Source organism: Zalophus californianus, chromosome 15, assembly GCF_009762305.2.
Source record: "Zalophus californianus isolate mZalCal1 chromosome 15, mZalCal1.pri.v2, whole genome shotgun sequence".
In the NCBI taxonomy this organism is placed as follows: domain Eukaryota; kingdom Metazoa; phylum Chordata; class Mammalia; order Carnivora; family Otariidae; genus Zalophus; species Zalophus californianus.
Genome location: NC_045609.1, coordinates 74,242,061 through 74,261,895, shown reverse-complemented (window position 1 = coordinate 74,261,895; position 19,835 = coordinate 74,242,061). Strand labels below are relative to the sequence as shown.

Genomic DNA, 19,835 nt, shown 5'->3' with positions numbered 1-19,835 from the left:
TGACAAAGGAGAGAAGAGGAGTCAAGAAGAAACATAAAAGTTGACCTAAAAAAGATCTGTTTCAAATATTAAAATATTTTTTAGAGCATCGAACAACTTCAAATTTCAAATGTTATGCTATAAATAAATATTTGAATGACAGAACACCTTACCCTTGTACACCCAGGATTAAAAATCATATCATATTTATTTCCAATCATGTCACTGAACTGCTACTGTTTTCTGGACTGCAAATAAATGACTTATTCATAATAATGTGACACAGTTATGTATGATTGATTGGTATGAAATAGAAAGGGACTTTGTCCTCAGTGTACACTTAGAACAGGGCTTGTCCCGTGCAAGCTATCAGTCCATCTGCAGCCAGCCAGCTAAACTAACCTTCTGGTGAGAGACTCAGTAGATTTTTCACAGCATAATTTCCACTCCACAATAAATTACCAATCCCAATTGCCTCTCTTTTAAGACATTTCTAGATTTCAATTCATTATAATTCTATGACTTCAACCTTATCTTGGACTTTTAACAATCTCATCATGGTTTTTCAGGGTTCAAGGAGAAAAAAGACAGGCAGACAAAGTACTCCTCAATTTTTGTTTCTTTTACAAGAGAAAACACTACTATTGACAAAACAATGAGTAGTATAGAAATCTTATTGATTGTATATACCTTAAAGCTTTTCCTTTTCTTTGATTTTTCCTTCCATTTCAATAATCAAGCCAGGGAAGGAAGAAAGGAATTTCTAGTCTAGTGGTCACACTCCACATCGTATAACTGTGTTGCTGTTTTTCCCCTAGCCAAATAAAGCCATTAATCAACAGGAAAAATACGCAGCAAACTACCTATATACATCCTCATATTATCCCCAACAGAGAGCTGAGAATTAGAAAGTTGCTTCTGGAAGAACTTCTGTCACAATAAAGAAATATGGTGGTGTGCCCAGAACCTTGGAGCACTCTTACTCTGGATTGGTTTAAGCCTTGGCTATAACTAAGTATAAGGAAAATTTAGTGAATTATTTGCTTAATGAATGAGTATTCATTTAAAAACTGTCCTTCTGCATAGCCAAAGTCTTGCTTCCCAAATAATTATAGTCAGTCTGAGACACATTTTACCCAGAAATTTCAGTTATTTTTCCCACTTAAGAGGTTTATGAATATGGTCTTAAAAAAAACTAAAAACAGCCCAAATCTACTGCTGATATATTACATTAACAGTGCACTTTAGTTTCATACACTGTGATTTCTATTGATTGTTTTATTTCCTTTGTCCAGTGAACCTGTTCCTTTGATTACATTGATTCTAGTAGTCCCAGTTATTTTGACTTGGTATCACATGGGTAGTGCTTTATATCACTCTACCATGTAGTGCTAAAATAATCATATATTTGATTGTTTGAAAATTAAAGTTTTAAAATATGCATTTTAAAATAATGAAAATACCAAATCTTCCATTTTTTTCTCAAATTCAGTTCATATGAATCCTGATTCCATTACTGAATATTTAATCCTGATATCCTATATGATATACATATGAAAAGATAGTTGTATCTGTAAAGAGTTTATTCTGCATACATGTCATTGCATGTCAGTTATGCAAATATGCGGCAGATCTGTAGTTCACATTAATATTTAGCTACAAAACCAAAAACGAACAAAAATTACTGGTAATTGAAAAAGGCTTTATGTGTAAACTCAAACTGCATATTAATAATATAATACACATTTAATAAGTAGATATTCATGAGACTTAGAATTTAGATAAATGGACTAAAATAAGACAGAACTGAAGTCATGACTAATTCCAATAACCATTTCCTACTCTATATTTGCATATAAAATAGAATGTAATTCCCTGGTACCATTAATTTTTTTCTTCTTAGGCAAAAGTAATTTACTATCAAATATTTAAGGAATCAAAATAAGAAATCACTTCTGAAAATGCAAATTATTTAAACAGATGGCAATTGCTACACATCTCAAAGGAGAGTTTTAACTTTACTAATTTTTACAAAATAAGAGTGTAAAACAACACATATAGAAAGCTATACCAAAATAAGCCTTGCTCTGAAACTAGACCACCTTATCAGTAGAGGGAAGATGTATGTAAACATTTCATAGTTGATGTTAAACTCATTCAACTCTAACCACAAAATAAAACATGATTCTAACATTTTGTACTCAGTACTTTGAAATATATCTCCAAACAAGTTTTGTTTCCTTCCTCACACCCACAATTTAGGGCCTTGTTGGACATTTTCAATACACTTTTATAGAAACTAGTGAAAATACACCTATCTTCCTAGACAGTATGGCGAACCACAGAAAGCTACATGATGTTGCAAATTTGGTGGAAATACCAAGTTTGATACAAACATGAGTTTTAGTTGCCATGTTTCAGTGAAAATGAATCCTGAGGCCCCTCAGGGGATTATGTACGTCCCCAAGTGGATGACTCATTTCATTCTACCAACATTGGCATCAGGAAGAAAACGGCCAGGCACAAAGACTGGTGAAGACCTCAGGTGCCCCAGACTTAACTCCACAGACACATCTAGAGAAAAGAAGAGAAAACTGGCTTTTGCAGATGAAAGGCCTCCTAGGACCTCTGTCAACAGACATCTTACTGATGAGAGAAGGATTAAAATGAAGTGAACATCTTTGTTGGTGAAAATGGCAGGGACAAAACTGGGTCAATAATCTGATCATTTCTCTCTCCCAGGGTTTGATTGGACCCAAGGTAAACTGCAACAAAAAATGAACATCAGAAAGTACAGATCAGCTTAAGGGTCAGGGGAGATAAGAAGCCGGAAAACACAGTATCTACCTGTCCTTTCTTCTTCCTTTAGAAACAAAATCAAACACCATAAGGAGCTTTAAAGTTCCAGCAAGTAACAAGAGAAAAAAATGACATTTTTAAAGTGCTAATATACCAATTCTAGATAACAACTTTGAACATTCTGGACTTCACATTTTCCACAAAAATCTGTTGTAATGGGTATCGTTCGTGTATCTATCACAAAGATTTGATTCTAAGATACTTTCATCAAACCTTGGATAGCTTTGGTCAACTCTCCACAAGTTATTTGTTTTCCTGAAGATCTTTCTGTGCCAATGTCTGAAAAGAAAAATATAGTAGTTATTCATGAGGAAAATTAAATTCCTAATGAAGGAATTCCATAAAGTTCATGTAAATTTAACACAATAACTGGGCATTTTTAAATTTTACCTTTGAAAGTTTTTATAAAAAATATAAATCCTGACATAAGTAATTGGGACATTTTAAACAAGAAATGTTTACAGAAAATAAACTGAAACAAAATGTAATGTACTAAATTAAAATTACATTTTAACATGTTTTAAAGCTAGCTATATATGTCTTCCATTAAAATGGAGCGTGGCAAATACTGCATTCATTTTATAAACAACCAAAGTAAGAGGTTAAAAGCAATTTAAAGTGCTCCCACACAATCCGAAAATAAGTTTCCAATAATTGAATCCAAAGTTCTTGAGATCATAAAAATCTGTAATAAGAAAGTTTTAGGATCAAACATAATAAAAGTATAATTTATGCCTATCAAAAACAAAAAGCTTTTAAGCATTATGATAGTTAAACTCCTTCAGTGCATTAATCCTCTAATAACTGTTTCAGTCAAGAGAATGTTGGGAGGTCAGGTTTGGATTTTTTTTTTAACTTAGTTTGAAATCGTACATATTCTCTTTGAATATAATTTGCTTTATGTAGCACCTAACTCTCCAGGAACTCAAAACACTTCAGGGATTTATATCCTGACCTTAGTTTTGTTCATTGTTGCTGTTTTATTTTTTTGTATCTAGTGAAAATCCATGTGAAGGGCAAACCACTAGTTCAGTGATATGTATCCCAACAAACCCATTCTTGCCAGTAGGGAAAATAATGCTGAACAGAAGTTAAAGAATCAGTGGTGGCTTACCAACTCCAAAACTTCTATTTCTGTTTGGAGAGCTTCACAAGCACTTTGTATGTCATCTTCCTTATAAAGTTCTAATTCTTTTTTAAGTCTGTTTTAAAGGAAAAATTCACCCTATGAGTTCAGCAATAAGCTTTTATAATAATTTTTTTGTTATATGGATAGTGGCAGATTTGTAGCTTCTATCATCAGAATTTTAACACTAAAGAATTTGGAAAGAAATTTTAATTCTCTATACTTCTATAAAGACTGTATAAAATTCTGAAGAAGTACAAAACTTCCATAAAGAAAATAAGGCAGACTAAATAAATAAGACAATTTTAGATTAATTAAAAGAGCAACATAGTTTAGTGGGGAAAAATATAGTACTGTCTGAAGAGCTCTGTTTTAGTCTTAGCCACTAACAAGCTGAAAAACTTTGGCTAAATCATTTAGCCTCTCTAAACTTCACCTGAAAAATTTTAATTACAGGAAAAAATGACCTCTGAGATTTCTTCTTGAACTAAAATTAAACATTAACTTTATAGTACACATATGCAATTAAAATATATTTTAATTTTAGAGTGAGAAAGCAACATCAATATTTCTTTCTTCCAATTAAGTCTTTAATCCTTTGAATATTCATAAATTTAAAAAAGTATTTTATGTCTATACTTAATGTAAAAAAATAGTGAAAAAATGGTCTTCTATTTCTAGCATTAGGGCTAATATTCCTTCCAAAAAGAAAAACTTAAGCGAAAGCCATGAAATGTGGCTGGAGAGGTAGAGAGCTAGGGCAGCAAGGCAGATGAGGCTGCCCTGAGGGAGCAACACTGATCTCACAAACGTAAGCCAATGGGGCCAGCCACAAGGTGAAGACTTGCACCTCTGTTGAGCTCCAACCCTTAAGGAAAGTCTGAAAGGGGTTCTAGGTCAGTGGCATTCCCTGTATGCTAGCAGAAGCAAAAGAAAATCCTCTCTGAAGGAAAGTTTAACATATTTAGACCTACAGGCTTCACACAGATCAAGAGGAAACCATGAGCTCACAATCATGAGATCACCAAGCACGCAAGAAGGCAAGCCACCATAAATAAGTCAGCAGAGACAATAAACAATAGATTATGTCCATAATACACGAAGAACTACAAGTCAGTAAGAAAAAGACAACACAGTGGAAAATGGGCATACCCTCCCCAAACACACAAATCTCTGCCAGATCAAAAGATATACAATGGCTAACAAAAATAGGAAAAGATGCTCAACTTAATTAGTTATCAAGGAAATACAAAAGAAAAACACAACGAAATGTTATTACAAACCCACCAGAATAGCTAAAATGAAAAATAAGGAATTCCAAATATTGACAAGGCTATGACTATATGCCATAGAGGCTACTCCTTTACACTTGGTTGCAGAATGAAGATGACAAGTGTGGCTAACTCCCAATGAACATGCATGTAGTGTGAGCAAGAAATAAACACTCATTATTCACTGACATCTTAGGGTTGTTTGCTTCTGAAGCATAATTTAGTCTAGGTCACAGAAAAAAATATAAAAAATAATTGGAAAGTCACCAGGAACTGAGCATTGAAGGCTACTAACACCCCCAAAACTAGAGGCACTAGGCCTCCTGATGGAAAAACACCACCATCTATGATATAGCTTTGCCAAAAAAATTCAACCTAAATTTGATCAAGTTTTTAGAACCAATTACCAATTTACAAAAAATATATAAGTCAAACAAACATGTTTAACCCTACAATGGGAATATAATCAACTACATCCAAATCGAGGGAAACTCTACAGGATAAAAAATTTAATCTCCTCAACAAATAAATTACAAGTTAAAAAAAAAAGGAGGGGGATATTCAAGATAAAAGAGACTTAAAAGACTTATCAGCTGATTATCATGTATAGACCTAATCTGAACTTAATTCAGACAAAAAAAATGACACCTATAAATTGTAAATGTGAACACTGACTGGATATTTGATGGTATCAGTTAATTGCTGTTAATTATTTTATGTGTAATAATGGACTCTAGTTATGTTTTTTAAAAGTTCTTATTTTTTAAGAGACATAATAAAATAATTATATGATATATATGATTTGCTTCAAGTAATACAGGAGAAAAACAAGTAGAGATACAGATGAAACAAGATTGGTCATAAACTGATAACTGTTAAAGTTGCATGATGAAGTACATATGATACATTATATTTTTCTTTTTTACCTTTGTATGTGCTTTAAATCCTCTATAATAATTCTTTTAAGAAACAGAGTTTAGCAAAGATAGTGGCTATAAAGTCAACATACAAAAACCTGTTATATTTTCATGCACCAGCAATAAACAATTAGAACATGTCATTTAAAATAAACACACCGTTTACAACAGCATCTAAAACTACAAAGTACCTAAAATTAAAACTTATCAAAGATGTGCAAGATCAATAAACAGAAAATCATAAAGTTTTATTGAAAGATATTTAAAAAGACAAATGGAGATATCCTAAGTTCATAGATGGGAAGTCTCAGTTTCATAAAGATATAAAGTCTCTCAGAAGTAACTACAATAATAAATGCAACTGTAACCAAAATCACAACAGATTTTCATGGATATGATAAATTGATTCAGAAATGTATGTAAAAAGCAAAAGGCCAAGTATAGACAATATACTCTTGAGAAGACAAAAAAAAGACAAAGGGGGGTGTCCCACCTTGTATCATGACTCATTATAAAGTAACAGTAATTAACTAGTTAAAACGGAATAGTATGCATTTAGTAGTTCTGAGTGGTAATGAACGAATTGACCAATGAAACAGAATAGAAAATAGAATGTGAATTATATCCATGATCTATTATTATTATTTTTATTTTTAATACAAGATGTGACATTGTAGATCACTAGAGGAAGAAGACACCATTCAATAAATGTTGCTGGGACAACTGGTTATCCATGTGCAAAAAAATGAAAATAGATCTTGTTGTACATATAAACAAAATCAATGCCATATAAACTAAAGACAAATGTGAAAGGCAAACCTTACAAATAATTAGAGAAAATACAGAACAATATCCTTCTGATCTTAGGTAAGTAAAGAGTTCTTAAGGCACAAAAATGCTAACCATAACAAGAAATGACAGATAATTTCAACCATATTAAAAGTAGGAACTCTACTAAAGCATAACAGTATAAAGAACTCCAAAAAACAAAACAAAAACAAAAAGCTTCATAAATTGGGAGAAGAGATCTCTAACGTGTAGCAAACAAAATCCAGAATTATGAAAAAACTAAAAATAAAAAACTTCTAGAAATCAATAAAATCAAATACCCAAACAACCCAGTTGCAAAATAATTATGAGGCATTTTACAGAAAAGGAAACACACGATCTATAAACAGATGGAAAGAAGCTCAATCTCATGGGTAGTCAGGGCAATACAGATTTAGCCCACAAAATACCATCTTATATCCATGAGGTTGGCAAGAGTTTTAGTAAGTCTAAAAATAAAGTACTGAAGAAGATGGAGATCAATGGGAATTTTTATAATTTGCTAAAGTAAATAGAAACTGGTTTAATCATTTTGGAAAATAGTTTGTTGTTACCTTGTAAAGTTCAAAATTCATATGCCTTTACACACCAATTCTACCAGGCATATAACCTAAACTCTTACACATGTTGTATCAGGATAATCACAAGAGCATTGTTTGTGGAAACGAAAACTAGAAACAATCCAAATGTGCATTAAAAGGAAAAAAAAAACTGTGATATATTCACACATCTACGTTCAATAACATGGATGAGTCTTAGAAACAATCCAAAACAGTATCATACCATTTTTACAAAACTAAAAAATAAACAAAAATAACCAATATGCAGACAGATCATATATATAAATATATGGCATAAATTTAAATAAATCACAATGTAACAAAGAAAATTACATATAGGGAAATGGACTAAATGCAGTGTCACACATACACAAGAAAATGAAACACAATGTAGGACAGCAATTACATCTGGAAGGAAGGGTATGGAATAAAGGAGGAGCCCATGGCTAATGCAAGTTACTGGTTTTAAGTCTAGTTTAGTTCACAGGTGCTCATTATATTATTACACTTTACAACTTACACATAATTAGGGAAGAAAAACATAATAACTGTAGGGATGGAAGAGGAAATAATACCCTGTATATGTGAACTTCATTGTGTTCTGAACTTTTATGAATTTAATAGTAAATAAGAATTCTGAAGGAATGCTCAAGTAGGAAAAATAGAACAAGTTATTAATTTTGAGCATTAGATGTTTACACAAGCATAAAAAGCCTTGTAATGAATATTTTTAAAGAGTAAGTAGAAAGTTAAATGGAGAATGACAATGTACTATGGAGAGCTACACAATGTACTTCAGGCTTCATTTGAATATATTTATCTTTTTGAATAAAGTGGTAGCAATCTTTCTTCCACCATACCATCCATTCTTGCTCCTCCTCCTTTTCATTTTAAATGAAGTGCAGGTTCTGTAACATTTTTCATGCCATCAGAACTGGGCGGTTGACCACTTTCCCTTTCAGTGAGCTAACCGTGAGAATGAGAGACTACTGAAATTAAGGAGGGCATTTAGAGCGAATTATAGGAAGTATTTCACTATCCAGCATATAATCAAGCTGTAGAATTTAGATCTGCACTTAAAAAAAATTTGCTGTTGCTAGCTTTAAAAGAGGCTAGATAATACTGGTATGAATATTAATACATTTGCAGCTAGCCAAAGCTATATAATGGTAAGCAGATATCATGCTTCAGTGCACAGACTGATTGCCCACAGGAGTCAAGAAGGACTTCCTTCACCTGCTGCACAGTAACTCAGAGCAGTTTGCATTGGTTATTGTCACCTTTCTCTGAATCATCAAATAATGATGAGGATGGGCCAATACTGCTAGTTAGTCTTGCAAAACTTATGTCCCGTGTATTTTTATGATTTCCTGCCACATTCCAATCTTTTCCAGTTACTTCTAAATGCTATAGAAAGCCTTTACTGAAAGAACACTTTTTAGCTACAGCACTGTACACAAGTACTATTTAAGTAGAAAGAAAAGGAAAAATTTCACCTAAAGTCCTAGTACACAGACTCAAATGATAATTAAATTTAGGTATATTTTATTAAAAGAACTTACTAAAGAATACTCATTTTAGCTACAGAGCTGTACACAAATACTATTTCAGTGGAAAGAAGGAAAAATTTCACCCAAAATTCTAGTACACAAACTCAAATGATATTGACATTTAGGTATATTTCATCATAGTCTTTTGTTTCCATATAATCGTGATTATGTAATTTTACTTCCTAGTTTTTTTCTTTTGCTTAATGTTATCACTTATATTTTCCTCTGTTAATTACATATGCCTATTAATACTATATAAGAGAAATATGTAATCCAAGTGGCTACCCCAGAATTAACTTAATCATTCATGTATGTTATAGAAATTAAGTTGTTCCTATTTTTTTCTACCATAAATAACATTTCTATGAACACCTTTGTGCATCAAGTTTCCTCTGTACTTAGAATTATTTTCCTTCGATAGAGCTTGTAAGTGTAATTTTTAGGTTAAATGGCATAAACATTTTTAAGATGCTTACAGTGATTTATGCACATCAAATTGCCTTTGAAATATATGCAATGTATACTGCCTCAGCTTTGTATGAATTATCTCTGTACCACACCCTTGCCAATTTTGATATGGCCATTTAAGAATGTCTTTCAAAATTTGATAGAAAAATGATATTCAGTGGTTTTAATTTGCATTTAATAGATAAACAGTATAACTGATTTACCATTTGACTTATTCGTCTTGGTATCCTTACTAACTTGTATAACGTAAGATACAAAATATGCATTCAATGCATGTTTGGTGGGTAAATACATGAATGGACACTATTGATTTTAGTGTCTTCTGACTGATTTTTCATCAGTTGATTATTTGACAAGCTGTTATCCTTGTTTGTCATAACTACTATAAATTTCTCCCCATTTATCATTCCATGATGCTGAACATCTTTGACACATGGAATTTTAAATCTTATATGTTAAGTGTATTAATTTTATCCTTTTTGGTTTCCTTAATCACACCAGAGGTTTAATAAGTAGTTCTTTCTACTTTTTGCTAGTGTTTCCTGCTTAGAAGGAGGTAAAAGAGGGATGGGCCCTGCCAGCAATTCCATTATTTCAAATCTGGGTGAGCTGAATTAGGCATCTTCTTTAAACTACATATTTCCTCTAATCTTCCTACTCCCCCATACCAAAAAGAGTAGTTTGTAAAGGTAAACATATGAAAATGGAAAAAAAATGTTTTCTATTAAAGACATGAGTGATTTCTGAAAATGATTAATTTAACATTACACATGGCTTCTACAATAAACAAAATTATTTCAAAGTTTAGGGACATTTACAAATAGTGACATTTACATCAGAATATAATGTTTAAAATAATCAGTTGATTCTGTCATCAAAATTTCCCTTGTATTTACTTAGAAGTTTTAATAACTATAGTATGTGCCAAGAATTCACAAAACAGGAGATCTCTATTAGCTTGACGGCTACATAAGCAATGCTATAGAGACTCTTCTGTTAGTGAATAAATGATGAAGTTTTACTCGAAAAGATGCAGAGTCAACAGAAATATTCAACAAAATACATAGCTAAGAATAATCCTGGAATTAAATGGGGATTTTCATATTTTATAAATGTTAAAAAAAGAGAGAGATGGCATGGATTGGCTACAGGTATATCATTATTTGACTAGTATATTCCAGAAACTTTAATGCTGAGATCTTATTACACTTACCCAGTTTGAGTTCATTCTTGTTGATAGTACAGAGTACTGCAAAGTACCTGGGCATTATTTCCTCAGTGCAGCCGGGATAACAATTCTTATTACTCTACTAAATAATGCTTGTTCTAAATAATGTTATGAAACACTCCCACAAATATTTAAAGATACATGTATAAAATGTTTTCAATTATGAAAATTTAGAAACTCATATATCCATCAGTGGGAAAAAGGCTACATCAATACGGTATTTCCCTACATCGGCATTAAAAGGGAAGGAAGTTTATCAGCACAAACGAACATGGGAAATGTCTATAATATTTTGCTAAGTAAAAAGCAAATTACAGACCAGTAAGTCTGATCCCATTCTATGCTAAACACACACACAGCTCGTATGTGTGCTCACACACACACACAGATATATAAACTCTGAAAAGATACATGTCAAACTTTTAACAATGGTTACATGGGGTTTCTGGAATAAGGTAATAAGAGAGGAGACTTTGATGTTTTACATTTTCATAGTGTTTGAATTTTGGATTCAGTCAACATAGCCTAGTCTCATAATTTAAAAACACCTATATACATTTGGTAAAATAAAAAATGTAAATGTGTGTAAATACACATATTTATCTGTGTATCTTTTAGAGAGGTTGGGAGTGTTTCAATACCATCATGTATTTATGCGTTCCTATAAATCAAAGGACCATCAGTGTGATCTCTACAACCAACTTAACTGACTTTTTCACTGAAAAGGCAACAGCACTGATTTACTACTTCATATAAATGCATTTAGAGTCTCTCAGTAGGAGGTGAGTATTAACTTTTGTGCAGTTTCCATTGCAAATATCTCTTCACAAAACCACACTATCTTCAAATGTTCAGAAGGAAAATCCCATGCTGTTGACTTTGCAGCTTTATTTCTGAAATAAACTTCCTGTTGTATTAAACAGGCACAAATACTGGTTATAAAAAATGTAAAAGCATTCTAGAAAGAAGTTTCATGGGTAAGGAAAATGACTGAAATGTTTCAAGTTGTCTGGTATGTCACTATTTGGAGCAAATAAAAAGTCATGATCAATAGCTGTATTTTGGTGACCTTGGTGTTGGGCAATAATACAAAAATAATAGGTGTTGGGAGTTTGAAAGGGCCCAATATATAACCGTCTTTTTTCCTGCCCAGTTGAGAAATAAAAGGAAAGCAGAAGATAACCACATTTACTACGAATATAGCAGATACTGGACAATGTGGCTTATATCTACAAGCAAAGGGCTTACTAATATTAAACCCCAGAATTAGACTAACTTAACGCACACATTACGGGCACAATTGGATGCAACAAGCTTTCTCTTATGGATTCCTAGCACTTTAAAACTTAAGGGATAGAGGAGCAGAGAGGAACATACACTCTCTGAGGCAGGCCAGCTTCTAAAGAAATAGGGAAAGAAAAGGGGTTGGGCTCCAGTTTACCCCTCCAAACTCACCAGTCAGATTGGGTCACTCCTCCCCACTTTCCAAAAAGAAAGGAGGGTCTTGGGGGAAAGGCTGCGAGGATTACACCTATAAAGCTTTTTCCACATGGAATAAAAAATCAGGAGTGGAAAAAGAATTCCATTGGGCTATCCCAGTGGTGAGAATACACCACATCTTTGCAAATAACATTGAACATATGTGAAGGACTTGTATCTTCTTTGTAGTCAAAATAAAATTATATGTAGACTCAATCACTGGAACAAATATTTATTGAACACCATGTGCCCTTGACTGTGCTAGATGTGAGACTGATAGAAAAATGAGCAAGAAGTAGGGGGAATTCCCAGCTGAGTGGGATCGATTGACACAAATAACTATCATGGAATATGACTAATGATATAATAGAATTATAAACATACTCTCTTATGAACACAGAGAAAGGAACAGTAGAGGAAAGCTTTCATGATTTATTACATTCATTTATTCATTTATTTATTTAATACCTACTATATGCCAAGCTCTGTAACAATGTCTTAGACCATGAATATACAATGGTAAACCAAGTAGACAAGATCTCTCCTCTTGTTGAGCACATGGCAGAGACAGACACTAACAAAATAAAACACATAAGTACAAAATAGAATCTGTGCTATAAAGGGAAAAATATAGAGTGTTAATAAAAAAATAAAAATAAATTTAGATCACAGGGTAAGGGAGGGCTTCTCTGGGGAAACATTTCAATTGAGATCTAAAGGATAGGGTATGACCCATGTAGGTAGGAGACAGGCAGACAGAGGGGCTAACAGATTATTTGAAGAGAAGGAAAGGCAGAGAAAGAGGCCCGTAAGTGGAAAAAAGCTTGGAGTGCTTGAGGGAGCAGAGTGAAGAGGGGCCCTCAGGTGAAAATAACATCAAGGGAGGTGGTCAGAGGCCATATTGTGACAGGGCCATACTAAGGACGTTAAGTTTTATTATGTGTGTTATGAAGCCATTGAATGATTTTGATGATATGATTCAATTTACAATGGATTGGCTGATGCAAAAGTGGAGGAATGGGGAGAAGAAGACAGATTGTTACTGTGATCCAGGTGAGAGAGGGTGGTGGCTAGAACTAGGATGTTAGCAATGGGGAGAGAGAATTGGAAGGATTCAGGAAATATTTTGCGGGCAAAAGCAGTAAAACTTGGTAATGGATTCGGGTGGGGTGAGAATGACGAGTTCTGTAAATACATCAAAGATGCCTGCTACCTTTTAGATTTGAGCAAAACCCATAAAAAATGACATGTGAGCTGGGCCTTAAGGACTAAGTTAGATTTTAGGTCATGGAGAAGAAAGAAAGATAGAGGTATGAGGTCCTGTGGCATATTTAGAATTCTATAAATAGTATTCTGATGCACTAGTAGTTTAGGGTATGTGATAAAAATGCAGGGAGATAGTAGAAGGGCACAGATTATGAAGACCTTTGAATTCTCCCACCCAAGTACTAACTAACCAGGCCCGACCCTGCTTAGCTTCTGAGATTAGATGAGATTGGGTGTGTTCAGGGTGGTTTGGCCTAGCCAAGACCTGTGAGCCTCGGATAAGATTTTTGTTTTTGCTTTTTTGCTTATTTAATCAGGGCAACATCACTTCAGATCTATCTTTATATTAAACTATTGGGAATTCAGGACTGGAGCTTAGGAAAGAGGGATTTAGGACAAATATTTGGAAATTATCTATATGTGATAACTAAAACCATTAGAGCTTATGAGGTAGCCCATAAAGAGTATAAAGAAAGAAGATTCAGTGATTAACCTTTAGGGATCCAATGCATTTAAAAGACAGGTGGAAGGAGCCCAAGATGGTGAAGAAGTAGGAGACCCTAGTTTTGTCTGGTCCCAGGAATTCAGCTAGATAGCTATCCAATCATTCTGAACACCTACAAACTCAACTAGAGATCTAAGAAAAGAATTGCTGCAATTCTACAAATAGATAAGCAACCACTTTCTGCAAGTCTTTTTTTAATTTTCATTTTTATAGTTACATTCTATCCTTTTATTGTATTTAATTTAATTTTTGTACATATATAAGTTTTTTTTTCTTTACAATTTTGGGATCTAGTTTTCTAACAAACAGACCTAAATACACACAGGATCCAGTGTATTGCTCTGTTCTGTTCACCTGTCTGATTATATTCTTTTTTTTTTTTTTAAGTTTAAGGTCTCTTCTGATTTGTTTAGTGTATATTTCTCTGGGGTCATTGTTGCCATTTTAGTATTTTGTTCTCTCATTCAACTATTCTTCTCTGGGCAGAGTAACAAGAGAGAAAAACTCACTTCATAAAAGAGAACAAGAGGCAGTACTGATGGCCAGGAATCTAATCAGTATAGATATAAGTAAGATGCCAGAACTAGAGTTCAGAATAATGATTATAAAGATAACAGATGGGCTTGAAAAAAGCATAGAAGACACTACAGCATCTCTTCCTGGAGAAATAAAAGAACTAAAATCTACTCATGTTGAAATAAAAAAAGGCTATTAATGGGATGCAATCAAAAATGGAGGCTCTAACTGCTAGAATAAATGAGGCAGAAGAGAGCATTAGTGATACAGAAGACAAATGATGGAGAATAAATAAGCTGAGAAAAAGAGAAATAAACAACTACTGGATTACGAGGGGAGAATTCGAGAGATAAGTGATACCATAAAGTGAAACAATATTAGAATAATTGGGATCCTAGAAGAAAGGGGGGCAGAAGGTATACTGGAATAAATTATAGCAAAGAACTTCCCTAATCTGGGGAAGGAAACAGGCGTTCAAGTCCAGGAGGCAGAGAGAACCCCACTCAAAATCAATAAAAATAAGTCAACATCTTGACATATAATAGTGAAACTTGCAAATCTCAGAGACAAAGAGAAAATCCTGAAAGCAGCTTGGGACAAGAGGTCCGTAACCTACAAGGGTAGAAACATTAGACTGGCAGCAGACCTATCCACAGAGACCTGGGAGGCCAGTAAGCACTATATTCAGGGTGCTAAATGAGAAAAATATGCAGCCAAGAATAATTTATCCAATTAGGCTGTCATTCAAAATAGAAGGAGAGATAAAAACTTCCAGGACAAATAGAAACTGAAAGAATTTGTGATCACTAAACAAGCCCTGCAATATTAAAGGGAATCCTTTAAGCAAAGAGAGAGCCCCAAAGTAACACAGACCAGAAAGGAACAGAGAAAATATACAGAAACAGTGACTTTATAGGTAATATAATGGCACTAAATTTATATCTTTCAACAGTTACTCTGAATGTAAATGGGCTAAATGCCCCAATTAAAAGACACAGGGTATCAGATTGGATAAAAAAGCAAGATCCATCGATATGTTGTCTGCAAGAGACCCATTTTAGACCCAAAGACACCCCCAGATTGAAGTGAGGGGGGTAGAAAACCATTTATCATGCTCATGGACATCAAAAGAAAGTTGGGATTAGATATCAAACCAAAGACGGTAATAAGAGATGAGAAAGGACACTATATCATAACTAAAGGGTATATATATCATAATCCAACAAGAGTATCTAACCACAGTAAATATTTATGCCCCTAACATGGGAGCAGCCAATTATATAAACCATTTAAGAACAAAATTAAACACATTGATAATAATACAATAATAGTAGGGGACTTTAACATCCCACTCACTGCAATGGACAGATCATCTAAGCAGAAGATCAACAAGGAAACAAAGGCTTTGAATGACACACTGGACCAGATGGACTTCACAGATATATTCAGAACATTCTATCGTAAAGCAACAGAATACACATTCTTCTCGAGGTCACATGGAACATTCTCCAGATTATAACACATACTGGGTCACAAATCAGGTCTCAACTGGTACCAAAAGTCTGGAATCATTCCCTGCACATTTTCAGACCACAATGCTTTGAAACTTGAACTCAATCACAAGAGGAAAGTTAGAAGGAACTCAAATACATGGAGGTTAAAGAGAAAGCTACTGAAGAATGAATGGGTCAACTAGGAAATTAAAGAAGAATTAAAAAATTCATGGAAACAAATGAAAATAAACACAACTGTTCAAAATCTTTGGGTTGTAGCAAAGGTGGTCCTAAGAGGGAAGTATATAGCACTACAAGCCTTTCTCAAGAAAAAAGAAAGGTCTCATATATACAACCTAACTTTACACCTAAAGGAGCTGGAAAAAGACCAGCAAATAAAGCCTAAATCCAGCATGAGAAGAGAATTAATAAAGATTAGAGCAGAAGTCAATGAAATAGAAACCAAAAGAATAGTGGAACAGATCAATGAAACTAGGAGCTGGTTCTTTGAAAGAAAATTAATAAGATCATTAAACCCTGGGCAGACTTATCAAAAAGAAAAGAGAAAGGAACCAGATAATCATGAATGAAAGAAGAGAGATCGCAACCAACATTGAAGAAATACAAACAATTATAAGAACATATGCATAACTACATGTCAACAAATTAGGCAATCTGGAAGAAATGGATGCATTCCTAGAGATATATAAATTACCAAAACTGAAATAGGAAGAAATAGAAAACCTGAACAGACTTATAATCAGCAAGGAAATTGAAGCAGTAATCAAAAATCTCCCAATAAACAAGAGTCCACGGCCAGAAGGCTTCCTAGAGGAATTCTACCAAACATTTAAAGAAGAAGTAATACCTATTCTTCTGAAGCTGTTTCAAAAAATAGAAGGAAAACTTCCAGGCTCTTTCTATGAAGCCAGCATTACCTTGATCCCCAAACCAGAAAAAGACCCTGCCAAAAAGGAGAATTACAGACCAATATCCCTGATGAACACAGACACAAAACTTCTCACCAAGATACTAGCCAATATGATCCACCATGTCCAAGTAGGATTTATTCCTGGGCTGCAGGGTGGTTCAACATCAGCAAATCAATCAATGTGATACACTACATTAAAAAAAGAAAGGACAAGAACCATGTGATTCTCTCAATAGATGCAGAAAAAGCATTTGACAAAGTACAGCATCCCGATTCTTGATTAAAACTCTTCACAGTATAGGGATAGAGGGAATATACCTCAATATCATAAAAGCCATCTATGGAAAGCCCACAGCGAATATCATTCTCAATGGGGAAAAACAGAGCTTTCCCCTAAGGTCAGGAACATGGCAGAGATATCCACTATCACCACTGTTTTTCAACATAGTACTAGCAGTCCTAGTCTCAGGAATCAGACAACAACAACAACAACAACAAAAATAAAAGGCATCCGAATCAGCAAAGAAGAATTCAAACTCTCACTCTTCGCAGATGACATGATACTCTATGTGGAAAACCCAAAAGACTACACTCTAAATTGCTAGAACTCATATAGGAATTCAGCAAAGTCTCAGGATATAAAATCAATGCACAGAAATCAGTTGCATTTCTATACACTAACAATGAGACAGAAAAAAGAGAAATTAAGGACTCAATCCCATTTGTAATTGCACTAAAAACCATAAGATAACTAGGAATAAACCTAACCAAAGAGGCAAAGGATCTGTACTCAGAAAAGTATAGAACACTCATGAAAGAAACTGAGGAAGACACAAAGAAATGGAAAAACATTCCATGTTCATGGATTGGAAGAACAAAATTGTGAAAATGTCTATGATACCTAGGGCAATCTATACATTCAATATAATCTCTATCAAAATACCATCAACCTTTTTCACAGAGTTGGAACAAATAATCCTAAAATTTGTATGGAACCAGAAAAAACTCTGAATAGTCAAAGGAATGTTGAAAAAGAAAACCAAAGCTGGTGGCATCACAATCCCAGACTTCAAGATCTATTACAAAGCTGTAATAATCAAGACAGTATGGTACTGGCACAAAACAGACACACAGATCAATGGAACAGAACAGACAACCCAGAAATGGACCCTCAACTCTATAGTCAACTAATCTTCGACAAAGCAGGAAAGAATATCCAATGGAAAAAAGACAAATCTTTTCAACAAATGGTATTGGGAAAATTGGGACACCTGCAGAAGAATGAAATTGGACCATTTCCTTATACCATACACAAAAATAGAATCAAAATGGATGAAAGACCTAAATATGAGACAGGAATCCATAAAAATCCTAGAAGAGGACACAGGCAGCAACCTCTTTGACCTCAGCTGCAGCAACCTCTGGCTAGACATGTCTTCAGAGGCAAGGGCAAAAATGAACTATTGGGACTTAATCAAGATAAAAAGCTTTTGCACAGCAAAGGAAATAGTCAACAAAACCAAATGATGACCAACAGAATGGGAGAAGATATTTGCAAATGTCTTATCAGATAAAGGGCTAGTATCCAAAATATATAAAGAACTTATCAAACTCAATACCGAAAGAACAAATAGTCCAATCAAGAAATGAGCAGAAGACCCGAACAGACATTTCTCCAAAGAAGACATACAAATGGCCAACAGACACATGAAAAAATGTTCAACATCACTTGGCATCAGAGAAATACAAGTCGAAAGCACAATGAGATACTACCTCACACCAGTCAGAATGGCTAAAATTAACAAGTCAGGAAATGACAGATGTTGGCGAGCGTGCGGAGAAAGGGGAACCCTCTTACACTGTTGATGGAGAATGCAAGCTGGTGCAGCCACTCTGGAAAACAGAATGGAGGTTCCTCAAAGGGTTGAAAATAGAGCTACCCTATGACTCAGCAATTGCACTACTAGGTATTTACCCCAAAGATAAAAATGTAGTGATCCAAAAGGGCACATGCACCCCAATGTTTATAGCAGAAATGTTCACAACAGCCAAGCTAGGTAAAGACCCCAGATGCCCAACAACAGACGAATGGATAAAGAAGATGTGGTATATATATACAATGGAGCAGTACTCAGCTATCAAAAAAATGAAATCTTGCCGTTTGCAATGACATGGATGGAACTAGAGGGTATTATGCTGAGCGAAACAAGTCAATCAGAGAAAGATAATTATCATATGATCTCATTCATATGTGGAATTTAAGAAACAAAACAAGATCATGGGGGAGTGAGGGAAAAATAAAACAAGATGAAAGCAGAAAGGGAGACAAACCATAAGATACTCTTAATCATAGGAAACAAACTGAGGGTTGCTGGAGGAGAGAAGGGTGGGGGGAATGGGGTAACTGGGTGATGGACATTAAGGAGGGCATGTGATATAATGAGCACTGGGTATTATATAAGACTGATGAATCACTGAACTCTACTAGGAAACTAATAATACATTATATATTAACTAATTGAATTTAAATTAAAAAAAAGACAGGTGGAAGAAAAATGATAAAGAAGGTGAAAGTCATGAAATCCTCATGGATAATATGAAATAAAAATTCAATCATAAGTAATCATATATTTATAATTATATCTAATTTTAGAGCATTTACTATGTTCCAAGCACTGTTCTAAGGGCTTTATATATATTATGTCATTTAATTATCACTATAATCTTGTGAGGTAGATGCTATTATGAAACTCATTTTATAGCTGTGGAGACTGAGGATAGACAAGTTAAATTGCTGGTACAAGGTTAGTAACCTAGTAAATAGCAGAGCTGGGATTTTAAGGGGTTTGTAATCTTAAC

At 34.0% G+C, this 19,835-nt stretch overlaps 1 protein-coding gene across 6 annotated transcripts in view; it reads right to left on the bottom strand.

The window, feature by feature from the left end:
- Positions 1-2,391: 2,391 nt before the first annotated feature.
- CCDC172 (coiled-coil domain containing 172) overlaps positions 2,392-19,835 on the bottom strand; it is a 69,327-nt gene continuing 51,883 nt past the window's right edge. For 3 of the 6 annotated variants that reach the window (XM_027596518.1, XM_027596523.1, XM_027596519.1), the window contains one exon: positions 2,423-3,117. In XM_027596518.1, the coding sequence (XP_027452319.1) occupies positions 2,967-3,117 (151 nt within the window). In that variant the 3' untranslated portion in view covers positions 2,423-2,966. Of the gene's footprint in view, positions 3,118-3,952; positions 4,041-19,835 lie in introns of all 6 variants that reach the window. The other 3 variants (XM_027596522.1, XM_027596520.1, XM_027596521.2) reach the window with 3 other exon arrangements.